Source organism: Alosa pseudoharengus, unplaced genomic scaffold, assembly GCF_046254945.1.
Source record: "Alosa pseudoharengus isolate Yale_2024_CS ecotype anadromous, Long Island Sound unplaced genomic scaffold, YU_APseudo_1.1 YU_APseudo_1.1_scf_34, whole genome shotgun sequence".
Taxonomy (NCBI): Eukaryota; Metazoa; Chordata; class Actinopteri; order Clupeiformes; family Clupeidae; genus Alosa; species Alosa pseudoharengus.
Genome location: NW_027468737.1, coordinates 27117 through 50744, shown reverse-complemented (window position 1 = coordinate 50744; position 23628 = coordinate 27117). Strand labels below are relative to the sequence as shown.

Below are 23628 nucleotides of genomic sequence, written 5' to 3'. Positions count from 1 at the left end.
GCAGCTGACCTCACTGTCCGAGGGGGAGAAGAGGCTGGCGTTGACCCTGACGACCCACTCCCCGATCCTCTGGTCCGTGTAGTACTCTTCCTCCTCTCCTGCTCCTCCTAGGTGGTGCTCCTCCTCCTCCTCCTCCTCGCTGCCGCTGGGGTCTGGGCTCTGGGCGTCGCTCTCGATGGCGGAGTCGTGGGAGCAGAGCGGCACCTGTGCCCGGGTCCTGCAGGGGTCAGGCGCTGACCTCACCTGACCTGTCCCCGCCCTGCCGTCGCTCCCCCTCACGTTACCCTGTGCCCGCGCCGCGTGCCCGTCAGCCAACGCCAGGGCCTTTGAGCCGCCAGTCACAGGGTCAGGGCCAGCGCCTGATTTCTGACGCCCGTACCCGGACGTTCCTCGCAGGTTTGCGCTCTCCTCGCGGCGGCCCGTGTCCCGGACCGATACGCTGCACACGAGACGGACACCTGTCGTCTGAGGACCCACTTCCTGTCTGCTGAGCAGCTTCCTGTCTTGCCTCTGAGTGGCTGTGCGTGGCGCTGCGCTCGTCCGTATCCTCCTCTGGGAGCCCTGACCCCCGGCAGGGTCAGAGGACGCGCGAGCGCTCGGCTGCTCCATCACCTGCGGGGTGATCTTTGACCCGTAGATGGGGGGCAGCGTGCTGCTGGCCGTTCCCCCGTCTCCTGGGCCCTGGCTGGGTTTGATCTTCAGTGGGAGTCTGGTTCTCCTGGGGGTGCCTGGTGGGCGGGCAGCCGTGACCCCCTTTGTTGGAGGTCCGAGCGGGCCGTTGGCCCGGGGGGTTGACCGGAGGCATGGGGCCGAGGCGCTGGAGGTTTTCAGTCGGCCCAGACGTTGGATCAGTAACCTTTGACCTTTCAACTCTGTGCTGACCCCTCTCCACACCGATGCCTTACCTCCCTGCTGGCAGCTGCCTCTGGACCCGACCCGGCTCAGATCTGGCGCAAGTCCACACCAGGTGAGGGGCGGTTCCGACCCGGATCCCACCTGCACTCTGCTGGCTCCACACGGGCTCCCCTCTCCAACCATCTCCAATCAATAGGACTCCTGCTGTTCTCATTTACCTGCTCCAATCAACAGGACTCCTGCTGTTCTCCTGCTGTTCTCATTTACCTGCTCCAATCAATAGGACTTCTGCTGTTCTCCTGCTGATCTCCTGAAGGTCTCATTTACCTGCTCATCTCCAGTCAATAGGACTTATGCTGTTCTCCAGCTGTTCTCATTTACCTGCTCCAATCAATAGGACTCCTGCTGTTCTCCAGCTGTTCTCATTTACCTGCTCCAATCAATAGGACTCCTGCTGTTCTCATTTACCTGCTCCAGATGGAGCAGCGGCCCCTCACACGGCCAGGTGTGCTGCTGTCGTCCTCATAGTGCCCAGTGGCCAGGCTGAGCGAACGTGCGTCCTCCTGCATGTCCATCTTTAGTCCAGTCCTGGCGCTCTTTGAGTAATCTTTTATACCTCCGTGCAGGCTGCCGTTCAGACACCTCCTCTCCGGGTCCCACAGCCCTGCGGACATCTGATCTGTAACAGAAAACCCTCGTGCGTTGCGTCCTGTCTAACCTGTGCGTCCGCAAACCCAGCATGTGAGGCCGCGGCAGCAACGTGAGAGGCACTGAGGCATAAATACATCTTTACTCGCACACTCAGGAGTGAGGAGTGCAGAAATACATCTTTACTCGCACACTCAGGAGTGAGGAGTGCAGAAATACATCTTTACTCGCACACTCAGGAGTGAGGAGTGCAGAAATACATCTTTACTCGCACACTCAGGAGTGAGGAGTGCAGAAATACATCTTTACTCGCACACTCAGGAGTGAGGAGTGCAGAAATACATCTTTACTCGCACACTCAGGAGCGAGGAGTGCAGAAATACATCTTTACTCGCACACTGAGGAGCGAGGCCCATGTAGGGACATTGTGGCCACTGCTTGTGGAATGGTTGAGAGCTCCTATCACTTTGACTGACGGTAACACAAGCAACCTATTTGTCATGAGTCTTGGCAGGCAGACAGTAACGCCTGACTGCTGGGGTAAGATGAGAACTAGTTTGCATTTCAATTAACATGCTATAAAATCATTGTAAACAAATCAAGGCATCTGTGTCAATAAGTTTATTGAGCATGTATGACCTGATAAGACTTAGAGTCCAAAGTCAGTGTTCCACTGGTATGCAATACATTACAGTTCTGCACATGTGTGAGTTCATCATGAGCAAATTAAAGTGTCATACGACCACATGCTAGTCATTGTACAGGAGTACAGGCCAACAACAAAATGATACAACAGAAAGTACAAAACAAAATGATGATTTTATGAACTGTGTGAAAGTTATTAATTTAGCTCCATTGCAAGTAAGTGCTGTGAAGTATGTATGTCTAGGAACAGTTTAGATAAAGAACCCTGCAAAACCAGTATGCAAATATTTGGCAGTGTGAACAGGAGATGCACATTAGAGTTTCCCTCTTAAGCATTTAAGTTTGCCGGCTTCCGTTCGGACTTCATGCGGTGGATTTCCAGGCGCTGACTGGACTATCGAATGACCCTGAGGTTGCTGCAGGCTTCTGCTGTGAGGTCCGTTTTGGAGGGGTACACCACTTTCAGATTCCCGTCCATGTCCACGATCCGGACCTGCAGAACCGTCAGCTCCGGCCCTGCTGGCCCGTTGCCCTCCGCTGGGGCCGGTTCTGACTCCGCTTCCCCGTCGGAACCGTCCGCCTCTTTGTTGTCGAAGGTGAATTTATTCAGCTCCGCCATTTTCTGTGGGGAGAGAAAACAAACAAGCGCTGCTGATGCTGGGGTCTCAACTCGGGAGCGTACCCATGTTCCCCGGGTCCTATCTTCCCCACTTTGTATGGGACCGGGGGAAATCGGACCCTTTTTTAAAACCCTAACCATAACCCTAATCCTAACCCTAACCCCGAGCGGGAACATAGGACCCTTTTTTTAAAACCCTAACCATAACCCTAATCCTAATCCTAACCCCGAGCGGGGAACATAGGACCCGGGGAACAAAGGGGAACATAGGGACCCCCTCAACTCATCCATATGCGGTACACTGCGACCTCAGCACTCATCACTCCTGGGGTACCTTGGCCTTTGTGTATGCAACTCTGACAACTGCCCTGCAACTCTGACAACTGCCCCTGCCCTGCAACTCTGACAACTGCCCTGCAACTCTGACAACTGCCCTGCCTAGACGGTCAACACTTCTGGCTGCATACAGATTTTGACCTCATCAGAACATGCATAGCAATCTATAACAAAGGGACAAACTGGCAAGTTATCTTTGAGTACAGAGAGCCCCAGGACAAATAGTGCACAAACTGATAAAACAACCTTTCACTCTGTACGTGCACCAACTGTCACAGCAACTGATTAGCTGCTAAATTGTAATGAACTAAAACCAAATCCTGTGTTTTTGATGCCTGTGCCTTTTCAGATGAGCATACATGGTCCCATATATACTATTATAGTATGTGCATACATGGTCCCATATATAATATTATAGTATGTGCATACATGGTCCCATATATACTATTATAGTATGTGCATACATGGTCCCATATATACTATTATAGTATGTGCATACATGGTCCCATATATACTATTATAGTATGTGCATACATGGTCCCATATATACTATTATAGTATGTGCATACATGGTCCCATATATACTATTATAGTGTTTTTTTCTCCTCTGTGCGTGACAAAGAACCAAGAGTAAAGTTAAAAAAATAAACATAATTTAGGGAGTAAATTAGAATTTTTTGATTTAAAGCTGCACATTAATGAGAGTATTGAAGTTTGTGTCATTAAGTGTTTTGACAAGTAACATACCTATATACCTATATCAATGATTGATGAGTTCTAGATGTCATTTGATATAAGAAGTTTTCTGATAAAGTAAACGGTTAAAGTGTACACATATTTTGGGTAATTGGAATAGATTCGTGAACGAATTAAAAGAAGTAATCGATTAACTACGGACAAGCTTGGGGGGGATTAAAGCTTTCCTTGTTCTGTACTGCCATTACATGCTAAGCTGTGTGGGTTTTGTGATAAAAGCTGTGTGGGTTTTGTGATAAATGCTGTGCGGATGCCGAAGAGAAAATAGGAGTTACTGTTGCTACAGTCATTATTGTTGCTGAAGTGAACTGTGTGGTTGTTTCTCAAGGTCTTTGTTTAGTTTAATGGCCTAGGACTAAACTTAGCGTTACAGTGATACGGAGAGGAGACGAAATCACCAGAGGGGGGTGTTTTGGTTGTGCAGTAAGTGAAAAGTGGGATAGGGTTTCCAACCTATGTTTTTGTTGACTTGGTCTACTGTGAATTTAATGAGAGATCGTTAAAGGTGTGAGTGAGACATTAATTTTTGTCGTTGTCCAGCCGTTTTTGGGAGATATGGTTCCATATATACTATTATAGTATGATCATACATGGTCCCATATATAATATTATAGTATGTGCATACATGGTCCCATATATAATATTATAGTATGTGCATACATGGTCCCATATATAATATTATAGTATGTGCATACATGGTCCCATATATACTATTATAGTATGTGCATACATGGTTCCATATATACTATTATAGTATGTGCATACATGGTCCCATATATACTATTATAGTATGTGCATACATGGTCCCATATATACTATTATAGTATGTGCATACATGGTCCCATATATAATATTATATATCAATCTCGTCTTCTGTTTGCTCATCTATTTTGTTTATGTTGGAATGATAATAAACAGCACACACACAGTTTGACATTCCTAAAAGGACTCTGAGGAAAGAACCTTGAGATTGAGGGGTTTGATTCCACTGTAGTATGGAGTATGTAGATTCCACTGTAGTATAGTTCCACTGTAGTATGATTCCACTGTAGTATGGAGTATGTAGATTCCACTGTAGTATAGTTCCACTGTAGTAGTAGTGTAGTGTAGTGTAGTAGTTTGATTCCACTGTAGTATGGTACCAAGTCTCAATATTAAACCAGAGTCACATTGAAAAAGAAATGCCCTTTAGTGCATTATAGGTCTGCATTCAATGTGCAACATCCAACTAGTTTTAATTTCACAAGAGCAACCTGCTTTCTCTTCATGCACATGCCCTTTAATCATATTTTATCATGTTTATGATTCCGCAGTATAAAAGGCAACAAGGTAAGCTATTTACAACTGGGGGAGTAAACAAGGTAAGCTATTTACAACTGGGGGAGTAAACAAGGTAAGCTATTTACAACTGGGAGAGTAAACAAGGTAAGCTATTTACAACTGGGAGAGTAAACCCATGAGGTCAAATGTCAGCAATACGAAACAATCACAAAAACAGATGGACACAACTCCTCTAGGACAATAGTCTCGAAAAAAAAAATGGTGTGGAGGTTTTACAATATCAATTCTGGCCAAGGTTGTACCCCCCCCCCCCCCTCCACACCCCAATGTATAACTTGATTCTGTAGACTTCTGACTTTGTAGAGTGTTTTAGTAATAACATATGTGTTTGGTTTTGATCAGAAAACCAATGAGCTCATGGGTAGTTGATACTTTTCATCATAACAATCTGTCGTGGGTCACCGGACACTCCGGTCCGTTTACACTGCAGGCCCTTCAGCGGCCAATCACGGGCTTCCCAAAAAGGGGTCTTCTGGCCGAGCGCGCTATCTGATGGTTAAATATTCAGAGGGCACCCGAGCTGTTCCACAGGAAGCGAAGATACGGGCTGGACAACGTCTTTGTCCCCCACGGGCCAGCGCACAGGAAGTCTCTCCGAGCACAGTGCGAACCAAACCCCGAGGCTTACATTCCCTGCTCACCTGCAGCACTCACACACAGCGGGTCAGTAACCTGTGGTCAACGTGCCTGCCCAGTGCATCTGGGGCATTGGGCAGAAACTATTTATTTCAGTCAGAAATGCACATCTCTACCAAAATGTGTTCCAAGATACGGCAAATGTTCGGCAAGTCCTTGCACAGGAGGGAACTGATGTGGGCAACACCGGATAGGCATGGTTGTCATATAGCCTAATTAATACGTAAGGGCGGACGGAAAGTGATCGTCCATGTAGCGGGCGAGTGGCGGGCTGTAAGGGGACACCCCTCGTGGCGGCGGCGGCTCGTTTGAGGGCCGCTCCGCTCGTGAGCGCTGGGCCACAGGGCTGCAGGCCTCTAGTGTTGCAGTCGCATTGTGTAGCCGGCCGCGAGCCACCACCGCCACACAAAACAGTGACGCACGCCACCGCTGCTAGCCCATGACGCCACTTATTCCACCGGCACACCGACACAGTGATGCTCGCCATGCCGGCGAGACACATACACAAGCACACACACACAGATACACACACACACACACTGACAGAGATACACAAGCACACACATGCACACACACACAATGACAGAGATACACAAGCACACACACGCCGACATAGATGCAAATACAGAAGCCTGCACAAACACAGCAGTCATCTCCAATGAACAGTTGCTAAACACACACACACACACTCTCCCAGGTCTAAAGAATGGCCACTGGATCAAATGTGGGAGTTAAACTGACTCTCCCCTCAGACCCACTCTCCCCTGGTGTGATGACTTGTTAGATACTGTACATCTAATGTGGTTTAGTCCTGTAGAATTCTACCCAAAACATTCACCAACTAATGCGGTTTAGTCCTGTAGAATTCTACAAAAAAACATTCACCATCTAATGCGGTTTAGTCCTGTAGAGTTTTACCCAAAATGTTCCTGTAACCTACCTATGGTTTGGAGTTAGCACTTTGTGTGGCCTTAGTGACATACAACATAACTAGAGTGAAACAACAAAGTAAACAGATAACTGGGCTGATATAACATGAGCCGTACTGTGATGAGTATAACTGGGGTGATATAACTTACTGTGATGAGTATAACTGGGGTGATATAACTTACTGTGATGAGTATAACTGGGGTGATATAACTTACTGTGATTAGAGTATAACTGGGCTGATATAACATGAGCCGTACTGTGATGAGTATAACTGGGGTGATATAACTTACTGTGATGAGTATAACTGGGGTGATATAACTTACTGTGATGAGTATAACTGGGGTGATATAACTTACTGTGATGAGTATAACTGGGGTGATATAACTTACTGTGATTAGAGTATAACTGGGGTGATATAACTTACTGTGATGAGTATAACTGGGGTGATATAACTTACTGTGATTAGAGTATAACTGGGGTGATATAACTTACTGTGATGAGTATAACTGGGGTGATATAACTTACTGTGATGAGTATAACTGGGGTGATATAACTTACTGTGATGAGTATAACTGGGGTGATATAACTTACTGTGATTAGAGTATAACTGGGGTGATATAACTTACTGTGATTAGAGTATAACTGGGGTGATATAACTTACTGTGATTAGAGTATAACTGGGGTGATATAACTTACTGTGATGAGTATAACTGGGGTGATATAACTTACTGTGATTAGAGTATAACTGGGGTGATATAACTTACTGTGATTAGAGTATAACTGGGGTGATATAACTTACTGTGATTAGAGTATAACTGGGGTGATATAACTTACTGTGATTAGAGTATAACTGGGGTGATATAACTTACTGTGATGAGTATAACTGGGGTGATATAACTTACTGTGATTAGAGTATAACTGGGGTGATATAACTTACTGTGATTAGAGTATAACTGGGGTGATATAACTTACTGTGATTAGAGTATAACTGGGGTGATATAACTTACTGTGATTAGAGTATAACTGGGGTGATATAACTTACTGTGATGAGTATAACTGGGGTGATATAACTTACTGTGATGAGTATAACTGGGGTGATATAACTTACTGTGATGAGTATAACTGGGGTGATATAACTTACTGTGATGAGTATAACTGGGGTGATATAACTTACTGTGATTAGAGTATAACTGGGCTGATATAACATGAGCCGTACTGTGATGAGTATAACTGGGGTGATATAACTTACTGTGATGAGTATAACTGGGGTGATATAACTTACTGTGATGAGTATAACTGGGGTGATATAACTTACTGTGATGAGTATAACTGGGGTGATATAACTTACTGTGATGAGTATAACTGGGGTGATATAACTTACTGTGATGAGAGCGTCCATCACGTCCTTACAGGTCTGCAGGCAGGTGGAGCTGGTCACCTCTAGAAACAGTTCCCGTGTGCTCTTCTGAATCTGATGGACAAACACAATACAGTACAGTACTGAATAAGCCTGAACACACCAGCACACAATACAGTACAGTACTAAATAAGCCTGAACACACACCAGCACACAATACAATACAGTACTGAATAAGCCTGAACACACACCAGCACACAATACAGGCCTGAACACACACCAGCACACAATACAGTACTGAATAAGCCTGAACACACCAGCACACAATACAGTACTGAATAAGCCTGAACACACACCAGCACACAATACAGGCCTGAACACACACCAGCACACAATACAGTACTGAATAAGCCTGAACACACCAGCACACAATACAGTACTGAATAAGCCTGAACACACAATACAGTACTGAATAAGCCTGAACACACACCAGCACACAATACAGTACAGTACTGAATAAGCCTGAACACACAATACAGTACTGAATAAGCCTGAACACACAATACAGTACTGCATAAGCCTGAACACACACCAGCACACAATACAGTACTGAATAAGCCTGAACACACCAGCACACAATACAGTACTGAATAAGCCTGAACACACACCAGCACACAATACAGTACTGAATAAGCCTGAACACACAATACAGTACTGAATAAGCCTGAACACACAATACAGTACTGCATAAGCCTGAACACACACCAGCACACAATACAGTACTGAATAAGCCTGAACACACACCAGCACACAATACAGTACTGAATAAGCCTGAACACACACCAGCACACAATACAGGCCTGAACACACACCAGCACACAATACAGTACTGAATAAGCCTGAACACACAATACAGTACTGAATAAGCCTGAACACACAAGACAGTACTGAATAAGCCTGAACACACACCAGCACACAATACAGTACTGAATAAGCCTGAACACACACCAGCTGAAATTCTGAAAAAATTACCAGGTGTACCTATGTTCCTCAGGAGACACACTGTAAAATTACTCTTATGTAAGATCAATACTTTCCAAGATACAGCCAGTTTTACAGGGGGAGGGGGGTGTCGCAAAATGTCAATGGGGCATTTGCCCATGTTCAGGGTGGAAAATAAAAAAGAAAGATTTGCATAAGACAAGTAAAATTGGTGTTTTCAAAAAGAAGGGATCATGGAGAATAAGGAAAAACATATTTAAAAAATCTTTGTATATTCCCACAAGGTGTTTGGGTGCTCTGAAAATGATAACCAAAATAATTTTTCAGACTTGTGAGGTCTGCTGTTCAGACCCTGAAGGGATTTATTTTCTGTTCTGGAGTTTTTCTACATATCTCAGTAAGGAAAATAAATCAAGAGCCTATGTTGAGTACAAATATGTCTTCTGAAGGCTTAAACAGAGCCCAGCCAAAAACTCCAATAAAATTTGTATCAACTTTGAGGGACAGCTATGACCATACAGGATCATCCAGACCAAACGTGACGATTTTGCTACATACTATTCCTATTTATGTACCAGCATGCAAAATTTGAGCCTCCTACATGGTTTAGTTCTTGCGCTGTGGGGAAAGTATTGATCTTAAATAAGAGTAATTTTACAGTGTGTCTCCTGGGTAACATAGGTACACCTGGTCATTTTTTCAGAATTTTTTGAGACCTAAGTGCGTGGGCCCTGGTTGAACTGACGTGGAATGACCCAGTACTGAATAAGCCTGAACACACCAGTACACATGCACCAATATCAAATCAGGTTCAACATCAAGTTAACCAAGTTATTTTGTTGAATCCATGTTTAATTCATGTCCTAAAGCTTCATATAAGAGAGTTAGTGTCCTTATTTGTGGTGCCAGAAGCATTCACATGGACACCTGGCCATTGGCACAGACTCTTACATATTAACAGTAACTCAGGATGCAATATACTCTCCGGAAGGCCAGCAGTTAGCATAGATAACCATGAATCATATCAAGTGCATATCCTGACAAGTGCACACCATGCATATCCTGACAAATGCTAACTGTCAGTTATTATACTACAGGAGATGATGTGAAAGTTTTGGCTGATAACTGAATATCCGTGAATAGTTCTGTCAATGTTCATCCATTCAACCATAAACCCGTTTTATTACATCCTGTTTGAGATCAGCAATTTCAGCCTGACCTTGATTGACCAGAAACAAACCCCTATCAACTCTGACCTTGATTGACAGAAACAAACGCCTATAACCTCTGAGCGAGTATACAGCCGCAGTGGAGGTGACAGCACGGTGGTGGAAAATGACCTGTTTATCTTTATTAGGTGCTATCCTGAAATGCCACTCTGTACTGGGTAATCTGCAGATTCATGGCACTCTGTACTGGGTAATTTGCAGATTCATGGCCCTCTGCACTGGGTAATCTGCAGATTCATGGCACTCTGTACTGGGTAATCTGCAGATTCATGGCACTCTGTACTGGGTAATCTGCAGATTCATGGCACTCTGTACTGGGTAATCTGCAGATTCATGGCACTCTGTACTGGGTGACCTGCACCATTCATCCATCATCATGATGATCAGCGGCACTAGCAGAGGCAGCAGGTCACCTTAGTCTTGTCGCTGTTGGTGATCGGGGGGAAGGAGATGACGTGACCCTCGGCATCCACCAGACAGGGGTAATGAGACTTCCCATCCAACAGCTGAAGATACCTGAGGAGAACCAAACACACTTCAGTCAGATCATCAACAGAACCAAACACTTCAGTCAGACCATCAACAGAACCAAACACACTTCAGTCAGACCATCAGGAGAACCAAACACACTTCAGTCAGACCATCAGGAGAACCAAACACGCTTCAGTCAGACCATCAGGAGTACCAAACACACTTCAGTCAGACCATCAACAGAACCAAACACGCTTCAGTCAGACCATCAGGAGAACCACATCAACAGAACCAAACACGCTTCAGTCAGACCATCAACAGAACCAAACACGCTTCAATCAGGATAATCAAGAGAACCAAACGCACTTCAATCAGGATAATCAAACACACTTCAGTCAGAGCACCAGGAAATCACTGTCAGTTTTAGTCACAGTTGTTTGTGTGTAGTGCCTTTCACTTCAGCGTCACAGTAGAGTTACAGAGGAGTTTTGATCTACAGCTAGCGAGCTAAGTGAGTACTGCTGCCACTGCCTCAAGTTGCTAAACAGGCTAACTGGTGTCTCTTGGTGATACTGTTGACAATGTAGTGATACGAAAGGTTTTTTGTGGTATGTTCCAACCAAAACCAGAGAACTACATAGAACATGGTTATTCAATCATAATTCATTTGAAGATAGTACCAAAGGTAAATGCTCATATAAAGCATATTTGAAAAAGTAGCAAATTGTTGCATAGTGTAGCTTTTTAATAGAAAAATAGAAATAACCTACTGCCAATGGAATAATTACCACAATTATGCAACTTCGGTTTTGCATTTTGATCAAAAACGAGTCCCTAAAGGTTGTACATTTTATGACAAAATTGCTTGACCTTGTGAAGCAGCAAGGGATATAGAAAGAACAGCACTACTAATCATCATGACTCCCAGTATGATATAGAAAGAACACTACTACTCATCATGACAAGTATGATATAGAAAGAACAGCACTACTAATCATCATGACTAGTATGATATAGAAAAAACACTACTAATCATCATGACTAGTATGATATAGAAAGAACAGCACTACTACTCATCATGACTCCTAGTATGATATAGAAAGAACAGCACTACTAATCATCATGACTAGTATGATATAGAAAGAACAGCACTACTAATCATCATGACTAGTATGATATAGAAAGAACAGCACTACTACTCATCATGACTCCTAGTATGATATAGAAAGAACAGCACTACTAATCATCATGACTAGTATGATATAGAAAGAACAGCACTACTACTCATCATGACTAGTATGATATAGAAAGAACAGCACTACTAATCATCATGACTAGTATGATATAGAAAGAACAGCACTACTACTCATCATGACTAGTATGATATAGAAAGAACAGCACTACTAATCATCATGACTAGTATGATATAGAAAGAACAGCACTACTACTCATCATGACTAGTATGATATAGAAAGAACAGCACTACTACTCATCATGACTAGTATGATATAGAAAGAACAGCACTACTAATATGGCAAGCGATTTTAACATTTTCCCGCTAGACTGGATATGTATTGCAGATATCTGTTATTCAGTTTTGCCTAGTCAAAACGAACATTTTAGATATCCGCAATTGATTTCTTCCTATCCATAATTGTCATTTCAGATATCCACAAAGACATTCTTCCTAGGACAAATGACGCCACATTTGCCATTCATTTCTATGGGGTTTATCATTACGGATATCTACAATTCAGTTGCAGATATCCACTATGTGAATTACGGATATCTGCAATTGAATTGTAGATATCTGTAATTCCAGTTAGAGATATCTACAATTTGATTCTGACTAGTCATAACTCCAGTTGAAGATATCTTTAATTCACTTCAATTCAAGATATCTACATGTTCCTTTTCAGATATCTTGAATTAAGTTTTGACTAGGCGAAATGACATTGTAGATATCTGTAAATGGAATTTTGACTAGTCAAAAATGACGTTTTAGATATCTCAAACTGGAGTTAGGGATAGTCATAATTTGATTGTAGATATCTATTATCAAGTTATAGATATCTTGAATGAGTTTTGATTAGAGATATCTGAAATTGGAGATATCTATAACTTTCATTCTGCCTAGTCAAAATGTAATTATAGATATCTTGAATTAGAGTTTTGACTAGGCGAAATGACGTTAGAGATAGCCTATCTGTATTGCTATGCAAATTAGGCCCGCATCCCACTTTAGGCGGGAGAAGAGCGTTGTCACTCCCCGATGTGAGTCGCTACCGGATGTGAGTCGCGCATGCGTCACTTTGCGACTACCTGTGCTGTTAGCCACAGAATAATGACATTAGCCTACACAGCAGTAATGTATTATTTAGCGTAAGGCATCACATTTTCACGGCATGATCTCTAATGTCAGTTCTAGTTTAGAGGCTGAAGTAGCCTGCTAGAGAGAGACTTCTGTAATATCAATAAAAATTGACCTACATAACGAAGTTTGTTAACTGCTGGCAAGTAAGTAAGCAATCAAGCACAACAAAGGCTGTCACTTGAATGGCGTTTGCTAACGTTAGCAATCAAACAATCTTAGATAGCTAAAACATTTTTGAAACAGAAAAGTGAATTATTTTATGGATTTCAGTCGGATCCCTTGTAGAGGTGGGTCGGTCGCGAACGAACTAGTTCCTTCGAACGGGTCTTTAAAATGAACGACCTGAACTAGTTCGCCTTTCCAGTTCTTGTTCGTTCTTTCGTTCGTCGCTGAATCACACTGACCTAGTGCTGCTGTGAATGCCTCTGGCCCAGCTTCCTAAGGCGAGAGCCAAACCAGAGCCCGTCTACGGAGAGCCTTGCCACTCTGTATTAAAGGAACACGCCACCCAAAATCAGTAGTGATATATGTTCTTACCGTAACTTTCACGAGTTGAGTCGTACCTCTCCCGCGTCGGTAGGTGCACTCAAACGCTCTGTCGCGCGGCGCGAATGTGTTAGCATGTTGCTATGCTAGCGGGCTCTGCCGTGGCCGTAGAGAGAGGCACATAGCAGTATTCAAACACCTCCACGTTTTACCTACTTAAATACAGTTGCAGGAGTAGTTGATGAAAAATGTTAGGGCACACAACATGAAACGTGACGATTTTCCAAGCGAATAAACATGAGAACTACAATGTGTGGCGCAATAGCACTTGGGAGTACTTCGACCTAGCGTGGTAATATTATTAACACCTAATTGTAGATCCTATCCACCACAGAGTTTAGAATCCATGCTGGATCGACCCTCAGCCTCTCCCTCCCCTCTGAGCGAGAGAGGCACACACACTAGAGGTGGTGGCTGGTTGTTTTAATGTAGGCTATATGGGTGATGCAGCGCTGCTGACGTGAGGCTAGAAAGCCCTTGCCTGTTCTAGAAAGACTGATCTAATGCAGCAAATATATTAAAAGGCAAAAGTCGTACATTGGCTAGGCCTATCCCCAGAATATCAGCAGCAAACTCAGTCTCTGTCGCGCAAAACAGTCTCCAAATAAAACGCACATCGGCCTGTTGCCTATTCTGCCAGCTTGTGACAATATATCGTCCAAAATGCTTGATTGCATTGCATTCTCCACATTTTTAGCTACATTTTCATGTACCACATCAGCATTTTTGTTCAGTGAATCTTTTGTAAATTGCTTTACAATTACCGTGGGGCCTATAGGCCTATTGCCTGGCTTGCCTCAGCTTCGGTCACGTCCAATTTTATCATTGTAATAAAAAACGCAATTTGCCACATAATTTCAGCATGCTCCTGGCCAACTAATTAATGTCTATTGTACTTTATTTTTTGCAAAAAGAAAGAAATCCTTGATTCATTCACATTATAGGCTACTTTACACACTGTTATGTCAGGTTGACTGACAAGCCTGTTCTGAAGACTCCCATTCATTTTGACTGCACGAGCGCGTCTTTTTCAGACAGACATCGCAATTAATTTTATAGCAGGCCATCGGACAAATATGACGCCTCGATATTAAAGAAACTCCGACTCCATTCATTCTGAAAGTCCACCGCACAACAATGCAACGTGCATGTTCACATTTTTAGTAACAACCGCCAAACTTGCTTGCTTGCCTTACACATCTAAGTTTTCCGACTATTTTTCTTACCTTCTTTTTCCGCTGTGGATGTTAGTGAGTTTGTAGAAGTTTTAGCTCTTACGTTCTGAACATCTCGCACTGCCATCGCCCGATGTCATTTCTTAGTCATATCACTCTCTGTCTCTCTTTTAAATGCCTATTCCCTGAATGGTAGGCTACAATTATGTGTTTTATATATAGGCTAATATCTAAACAAAATAACCCAGGCAGTCTCATCTAGGATATAACACAGGTTGAAGTTGGTTCTATTTAGGGAGGTGAACATCTGTAGATGACTCAGAAATGACATCGGAAGACAAGGAGTGAATATGGCAAGAGGCAAGCCGAAGTCTGCTGACAAGGGCCCGACGGTAATTGTAAAGCAATTTACAAAAGATTCACTGAACAAAAATGCTGATGTGGTACATGAAAATGTAGCTAAAAATGTGGAGAATGCAATGCAATCAAGCATTTTGGACGATATATTGTCACAAGCTGGCAGAATAGGCAACAGGCCGATGTGCGTTTTATTTGGAGACTGTTTTGCGCGACAGAGACTGAGTTTGCTGCTGATATTCTGGGGATAGGCCTAGCCAATGTACGACTTTTGCCTTTTAATATATTTGCTGCATTAGATCAGTCTTTCTAGAACAGGCAAGGGCTTTCTAGCCTCACGTCAGCAGCGCTGCATCACCCATATAGCCTACATTAAAACAACCAGCCACCACCTCTAGTGTGTGTGCCTCTCTCGCTCAGAGGGGAGGGAGAGGCTGAGGGTCGATCCAGCATGGATTCTAAACTCTGTGGTGGATAGGATCTACAATTAGGTGTTAATAATATTACCACGCTAGGTCGAAGTACTCCCAAGTGCTATTGCGCCACACATTGTAGTTCTCATGTTTATTCGCTTGGAAAATCGTCACGTTTCATGTTGTGTGCCCTAACATTTTTCATCAACTACTCGTGCAACTGTATTTAAGTAGGTAAAACCTGGAGGTGTTTGAATACTGCTATGTGCCTATTTCTACGGCCACGGCAGAGCCCGCTAGCATAGCAACATGCTAACACATTCGCGCCGCGCGACAGAGCGTTTGAGTGCACTTACCGACGCGGGAGAGGTACGACTCAACTCGTGAAAGTTACGGTAAGAACATATATCACTACTGATTTTGGGTGGCGTGTTCCTTTAAGTCAGTCACTCGTTCTTGGCAGAGTGAAGCAGAAGAAGCAGAGTGATTATGGCTCTGTAGCCTGGGCAAAATGGGGACTTGAAACCTTTTCATCAATATAATCTTTCTGCCAAGCCTTTAAACATGTTTGTCGGCATAGCCTACTGGGTCTTTGTTCCTTTATGAATGAACACATTTTTAAAAAAGAAATTAGCTGATCTAGCCGTAGTCTACAATATGTCAAATTAATTTCAAGATGAATGAACACATTAGCTACTGCTGTTTTGTCTAAAAGTACACATAATCATGAAGTTGCAGCTATATTTGCCGCTACAATTACAGTGTTGTGTTGACCGTTTTCACAAACGAGGAGCTGAGAACCTGCATTCCACGATTCACTGCTGAACTGCGTTGTAGGCTACCGGAAATGCGAATGAACGAAAGAACGAACGATTCAGAACGAATCATCTTGGCGAACTGAACGACGCGAACTGTGTCATGAGAACGAACGACAAAATCCACCTCTATTCCCTTGGCGTTATGCCGTAAAACCTATCAATCTGAGCATGCGTGACTCACATCGGGTAGCGACTCACATCGGGGAGTGACAGCGTGTTGTTGTTCAAATCATCAAATCACATAGCACCTGTTAACTGTTAACTTTGTAATTAGCACTAATTAGCACCATGTCAGAGCAGCCAGAGGGCGAAGGAGCTGGCAGCAAGAATTGATGATTCAATGTTGCTTTGATTTTTTCGATTACAGCCAACACCATTATGAATGGAATTTCCTGTAGATGGTGCTGGTGCATTTAGTAGCCTAGGCCTACTAATTTATGTAGGCTACGACATTACAGCCTGCTTATTCTTCTTCCATTCATAGAAATAAGCAAATAAGCCCACTTTTTCTTCGATTATGTTGGGGAGGGGAAATTAGCTGACAGAATGTCTAAGTAGATGGGCTCTAGCCTAGAAATCTAGACGGGCTCTGCTACGGAACTAAGAGCAACGTCTTGCACAATAATTTGCACTAGTCATAATGACGTTTGAGATATCTTCACCTTTCATTCTGCCTAGTCAAAACTGAATTAAAGATATCTGCAATTGCCATTTAAGATGTGTGACGAGTTGAATGTTGTTTCCAATGACATGATGACAGATATCTGTAATTAAGTTTTGCCTAGTCAAAACTAAATTACAGATATCTCTATCCGACGTTTCGACTAGTCACAATTACGTTACAGATATTAGTCCAGGCAAAGTAACCCATTTTGGAGCCAAAAATAGAACTAATTGTAAAATAATTTTTTTCAGCATAGATCATTTCTATGAGGTGTCCAGAACAACATACTAAAAGTCCTAAGAAATCCTAGTTGAGGAAATATGTTTAATTCTCATCAATCCAAGATGTGTGCCAGTATAAGGCCACACAACAATACACCCCTATGGGACTATTTTCTCCCTTTACGTCTATCAAAAAAAAACTTTACACAATGAAAGTATCCATGAAAAGTAATTTTTTTTGTATTACAAGTTTCTTTGAAAATGAATTTGAATATGCAAATGAGCTGTACACTAATCAAATATAGGCCCCCATAGGCTTATTTTTTCCCTTTACTCCTACCACAATAAAACTTTACACAATGAAAGTCTACATGAAAAGTAAAACATTTTGTATTAGAAGTTTGTTTGAAAATTAATTTGAATATGCAAATGAGCAACATACTAATCGCATATGCCCAAAATACACCCTGATGGGCTTATTTTTTCCTTTACTCCTATCACAATCAATCCTCGCAGTGAAAATATATATGGAAGGTAACATTTTTTTTTTACAATGGGTACAATGAGACATGCCCCACCCTCCTCATTAGTATGCTGTCCATGCATAATACATTGGGTATTGGTAAATAGTATATGGCTAATACCTTTTTGGGCTGTCATGTCATGAGGAGGGTGACAAATGTCAAAATCCATGTTAGTTCACATCTTGAGGGTATATGCTTTCAGACAATATATGGTTTAGGTGGTTTAATTAGTTTTATCTTCATGGTACAGCCCAAAATGTATCAGAACACACTAAATTTACCAATACCCCATGTGTTATGCATGGGCAGCATACTAATGAGGAGGATGGGACATGTTTCATGTCATGTTAGATCACATCCTGAGGGTATAAGCTTTCAGAAAATATATGGTTTATATGGTTGAAACAGTTTTTCCTAAATGGCACAGACCCAAAGGTATGAGCCATATACCCAATTTACTCATACCCTATCTATTATGAATGGGCAGCAAAGTAAAGGGGAGGGTGAGAAAGGTCAAAACCTATGTTAGATCACATCCTGAGGGTCTAACCTTCCAGAAAATATATGGTTTATATAGTTAAATCAGTTTATGTGGTAAGAGTAAAGGAAAAATTAAGCCTATTTGGGTGTATTTTGGGCATATTCGATTAGTGTATAGCTCATTTGCATATTAAAATTAATTTTCAAAAAAACTTGTAATACAAAAAAAAATACTTTTCATGGCTACTTTCATTGTGTAAAGTTTAATTTTGATAGGAGTAAAGGAAAAAAATAGCCCCATTGATGGTGTAGGCCTATTGTTGCCTGGTCTTCTTGGCACACATCTTGGATTGATGAGAATTTAACATATTTCCTCAACTAGGATTTCTTAGGACTTTTAGTATGTTGTTCTGGACACCTCATAGAAATGATCTAAGCTGCAAAAAATGATTTTACAATTAGTCTGTCGTAAAACGCTACTTTGCCTGGACTATATCTTGAATGACAATTCCAACTATCCAAAATGTAATTGCGACTAGTCAGAAAGACGTTGTTGATATCTACAATGTTAATTCCAGATAGTCAAACTTAGCGGGTAAATGATAAAATCGCTTGCCATACTACTGATCATCATGACTCCTAGTATGATGTGCAAGTCATGGACGTTTTCACCTCTAGGGCTCAAGCGCCATCTTGTGGTTAACAGAATATTCCACATTATACCACTAGAGGGCGATCACACACTGGAAACAAAGCTGCTCTCCTGCAGGAAGTGACCTCAACACGTGTTCTATCTCTCCACACACGTCACCTTGAAAAGCCAATTCTGTTTGGAAAGCTATGAATGAGGGCTTTGGGGGATGGCGTGTGTGAGTGGGTGTGTGTGTGTGTGAGTGTGTGTGTGTGTGTGTGTGTGTGTGTGTGTGTGTGTGAGTGTGTGTGTGTGTGTGTGAGTGTGTGTGTGTGTGTGTGTGTGTGTGTTTACTTGTGCAGTCCGGACACATTCTGTCGTTTCTTCTGTTTCCTCTGTTCATCAGCTTCCTGTTGCAGCTGCTTCAGCAGGTCCACAGCCTTCATCTCCTTCCGACCCAGAGGAGCAATCTAACAAACACGCACACACACACAGTGCACACACACAGATTAGGAATTTGGCACACATTATCAAATCTGTCTGGAACTCAATATGTGAGTATTTGATGACCACTGGAGCTGGACTGGTCTAGAGGCTGAAGTCTGCTGAAGCCTAATGATCCCCTTCAGTAAGTCAGTCAGATGGTTCAAATGTCCACTTAGTCTGCCTTACACACAAGCCCATCATTAGGGGTGTGTGGCTCCAGGCGATCCCTGGGCCCATTACTGGAGGTGACCAGGAGACGCGGCCAGGAGACGCGGCCAGGCAGGACCTCACGCTGGGGGACAGCACGTAGCTTTCCCCTTCAGCGGGACACGGCCAACGACAGCATGTAGCTTTCCCCTTCAGCGGGACACAGCCAACGACAGCACGTAGCTTTCCCCTTCAGCGGGACACGGCCAACGACAGCACGTAGCTTTCCCCTTCAGCGGGACACGGCCAACGACAGCTGTTCCGTTGCTGGCCACTGGGCAGGACAAAACTTTCGTCAAGCGAAAATAAGGACGAGACAAGAAAGCTATTTATTATTAAATAAGGACGAGACAAGAAAGTTATTTATTATTAACGGCGGGTGTTATGACGCTCCTGAATGGGCCTGATTAAGCTCTTCAGAAACCTCACTAGCGCTGCACATGGCCCAAATCAGCAGAATTAAAAATACATGGATCTCTCCGCAATCTACAGCGTCCACAGACAGCTGCACACCTCAGGCGTCGCTAGTATGTCACCACACGCACACAGCCGTGAGCGTCTGCTGGGGCTCTTGTGGAGTTCATTGTGCGGTCATCGTAAGGCTAGTCTCGCAGCGCCACACCCGTCACGTACAGTTTGGAGACTGTAAACTAGAAGAGTGCGGAGACTTCGCCACCTCAGGGCATGAGAGGTGGGCATGGGAGACGGAGGTGGGCATGGGAGCTGGGCATGGGAGGTGGGCATGGGAGACGGAGGTGGGCATGGGAGACGGAGGTGGGCATGGGAGGTGGGTATGGGAGACGGAGGTGGGCATGGGAGCTGGGCATGGGAGGTGGGCATGGGAGACGGAGGTGGGCATGGGAGGTGGGCATGGGAGGTGGCCATGGGAGGTGGCCATGGGAGACGGAGGTGGGCATGGGAGGTGGGCATGGGAGACGGAGGTGGGCATGGGAGACGGAGGTGGGCATGGGAGGTGGGCATGGGAGGTGGGCATGGGAGACGGAGGTGGGCATGGGAGCTGGGCATGGGAGGTGGGCATGGGAGACGGAGGTGGGCATGGGAGCTGGGCATGGGAGGTGGGCATGGGAGACGGAGGTGGGCATGGGAGACGGAAGTGGGCATGGGAGCTGGGCATGGGAGACGGAGGTGGGCATGGGAGGTGGGCATGGGAGACGGAGGTGGGCATGGGAGGTGGGCATGGGAGGTGGGCATGGGAGGTGGGCATGGGAGACGGAGGTGGGCATGGGAGACGGAGGTGGGCATGGGAGGTGACCAGTAGGATCCCCAACCAGTAGGAAAAAATGTGGGTGGGGGAAGTGGTTGAGGGCTGCTCTCCCATGCCCACATCCACGGCTGAAGTGCCCTTGAGCAAGGCACCTAACCCCTCACTGCTCCCATAGCGCCGCTGTAGCAGGCAGCTCACTGTTTGTGCTTCATCTCACTGTGTTCACTGTGTGCTGTGTGTGTTTCACTAATTCACGGATTGGGTTAAATGAAGAGACTAAATTTCCCTCACGGGATCAAAAGAGTATATATACTATACTTATACTGATATTATGCTGGATTTGTAAAAATAAATTTCAAATACCTTTAATGCTATAATGTTCTCAGAAACATGCCACCCACATTCCCCTGTAGGTGTCCTGACCCGTGTGGCTGTGTGAGGCTGTACTAGAGATGTAAGGGTGCTCGACGGATTGTACCTTCAGAGTGTCTGGAGTCCGAGCGTCGTAAAGCAGCGGGGCCTTCAGCAGTTTGAGGTCATGGGTGGCGATGGTCGCAGTCGTGCGTCTAGCGCACAGGTCATCATGAAGTTTGGTCTGGAGGGAAAAAATTTACATGTAAATAAACTGGCCTATCAAACACGGTCCAGGCCATTACAGAAACAAACACTACTGCTGTCATGTACATACTACTAATAAATCATTAATAAATCATACATCATTAATGTTAATGTCGTGTATTTAATGTGATAAGAGCTGATGTTACTATAGCAACAGGTTTGAGAAGGGGTTCTACGGTAGTGACGTTCTTGTGTGATTTGAGAGATGTTCCACCTGTGCCACGAGGAAGCGTTTCAGGGAGTTGCCGGAGTGCAGGTTCATGCCCCTGACGATGCAGCACACGATATACGGCCGCACGTCCTTCACCTCCGCCGACACCTTCACCGTGACGGACGCGCCGCTGTCGCTGTCGGACACGTGCAGAACCCTCAGGACCAGCTTGTCCAGCTCGTCCACGTCGTCGTCCTGGTTCCGGTTCTTCTGCCTCGCCCCGCCCTTCTTTTTGGGGGTGTTGCGAGCCGCGCCCCCGGCTGCGTCCCCCTTCTCGCCCGCCTCGCTCTGACCCTTGCCCTTGCCCTTGCCCCGGCCCCCCGCACGCAGGTAGTCCAGCACGGACTTGGTCTGGCACCCGTTGACCATCTTCTCCAGACGCTTGTCCTTCAGCTTGTTGCCCTTGAAGTTGATCTCCTTCAGCTTGGGGCAGTCTCCGAGCTCGGATGGCAGCTCTGACAGCTTGTTGCTGGACAGATCCAGAACCTGAGAGGATATGATGATCACAGGAATAAACTGAACCAGCAGGAGGAAAAAGGCATCTTTTCTACACGTGTTGTACTCCACAAAATAAATACACTTCCTCCAAATGTTCTCATGTGTAAGGGAGTTGAGAATCTGCCTCTGAAACTGTAGGACTGCAGCAGATTGCTAGGCTATAACTACCCTTACTGCACAAGACCCACCATGAGTTAATAATGATGAGCTACAGTTCGTACATATATAACTAAAAAAAAAATACTACTGAACTAACTTATTCACTATGTTATGTGCACACAGGAACAGTCTGTCTGTCTGTTATACGGTATGTGTGGGAATCACAAGAAACTTAAGACTTGCAAGGCGGTGCATTATAATATCAGTTAAACCCTTTAATGGTCCAAAGCCTGAGTGCAGTGCCAGTCCCAAGCAGGGTGGTACAGGGTACTGGATCCTGTCAAAGAACATTCAGTAAGCTATCCCTAAACCTACTATCTTCTCGTCTTGGATAAAAAGGAGTATGGATTGGAGATGGCAACAACAACCTACCTTAATTGCAGACAGATTGCTGATGTCTGTACTCAACTCTTCGATCGCATTCTCTGATGCGACGATGGTGCTGAGAAGCTCCAGCTTCTCTGAGAACAGGTCGTCGGGTAACGCCGCGAGCCCATTCTTGGACACGTTGATGGTTGAGAGCTTGACGCACTGACTCAGGCCATTTGGCAACGATGTGATGCTGTTGCAGCTCACATTGAGGGTGTTGAGTTCGCTCAACTGTGAAACCTCCTCAGGGATGCCCTGCAACTCGTTCACTGACACATCCAAAACTTTCAGACACTTCAGCTTCCCAATTGACTTGGGAACAGATGTGATCTTGTTTCTGCAAAGTATAAGGCTTTGGAGATGGATCAAGTTGCCGATGTCTTCATTGATCTCAGTCAAACTCGGACACTGGCTAATTTCTAAGTAATTCAACAGCGTAAGCGAGTAAAGCTTCGAGCTCAGACCCCCGCTTGACTGGATCCTTTTGTCAGTGTTCGCACCCTGAAGTACCAACTCACGTCGGTTTTCTTTTTCGGCTTTTTCAATCTCTGCCCAAACAGAAACATCTATTCCATCCATGCTGTTTGGGGTGTACCCGGAAGAAAACACAACACATGATGATCAACCGGAAGAACTATGTCACAATAGTCGATCGAAAATGAGAAATGTTCAAATTCAAATTCAATGTCTACTTTCATATTTTTAAGAACTATAAAATATATATATATTTAAAGGAAAATGTTCAAATGTCTGCTAAATAGACACGTAATCTAGATTTGATAACTCTCGACAGTCAGTCTACATCTTCACTACATATCCCATAAACC

General features: G+C 44.2%; 1 protein-coding gene across 1 annotated transcript; it reads right to left on the bottom strand.

The window, feature by feature from the left end:
* Positions 1–2109: 2109 nt before the first annotated feature.
* Positions 2110–23401, bottom strand: LOC143101379 (leucine-rich repeat-containing protein 47-like). Its single transcript, XM_076264676.1, has 7 exons — positions 22805–23401; positions 21779–22261; positions 21425–21541; positions 19383–19498; positions 10768–10870; positions 8148–8237; positions 2110–2770 (listed from the first exon to the last, which is right to left on the bottom strand). The coding sequence occupies exons 1-7, from the start codon at positions 23378–23380 to the stop codon at positions 2543–2545; spliced, it is 1713 nt and encodes a 570-aa protein (XP_076120791.1). The 5' UTR covers positions 23381–23401; the 3' UTR covers positions 2110–2542.
* Positions 23402–23628: the final 227 nt, after the last annotated feature.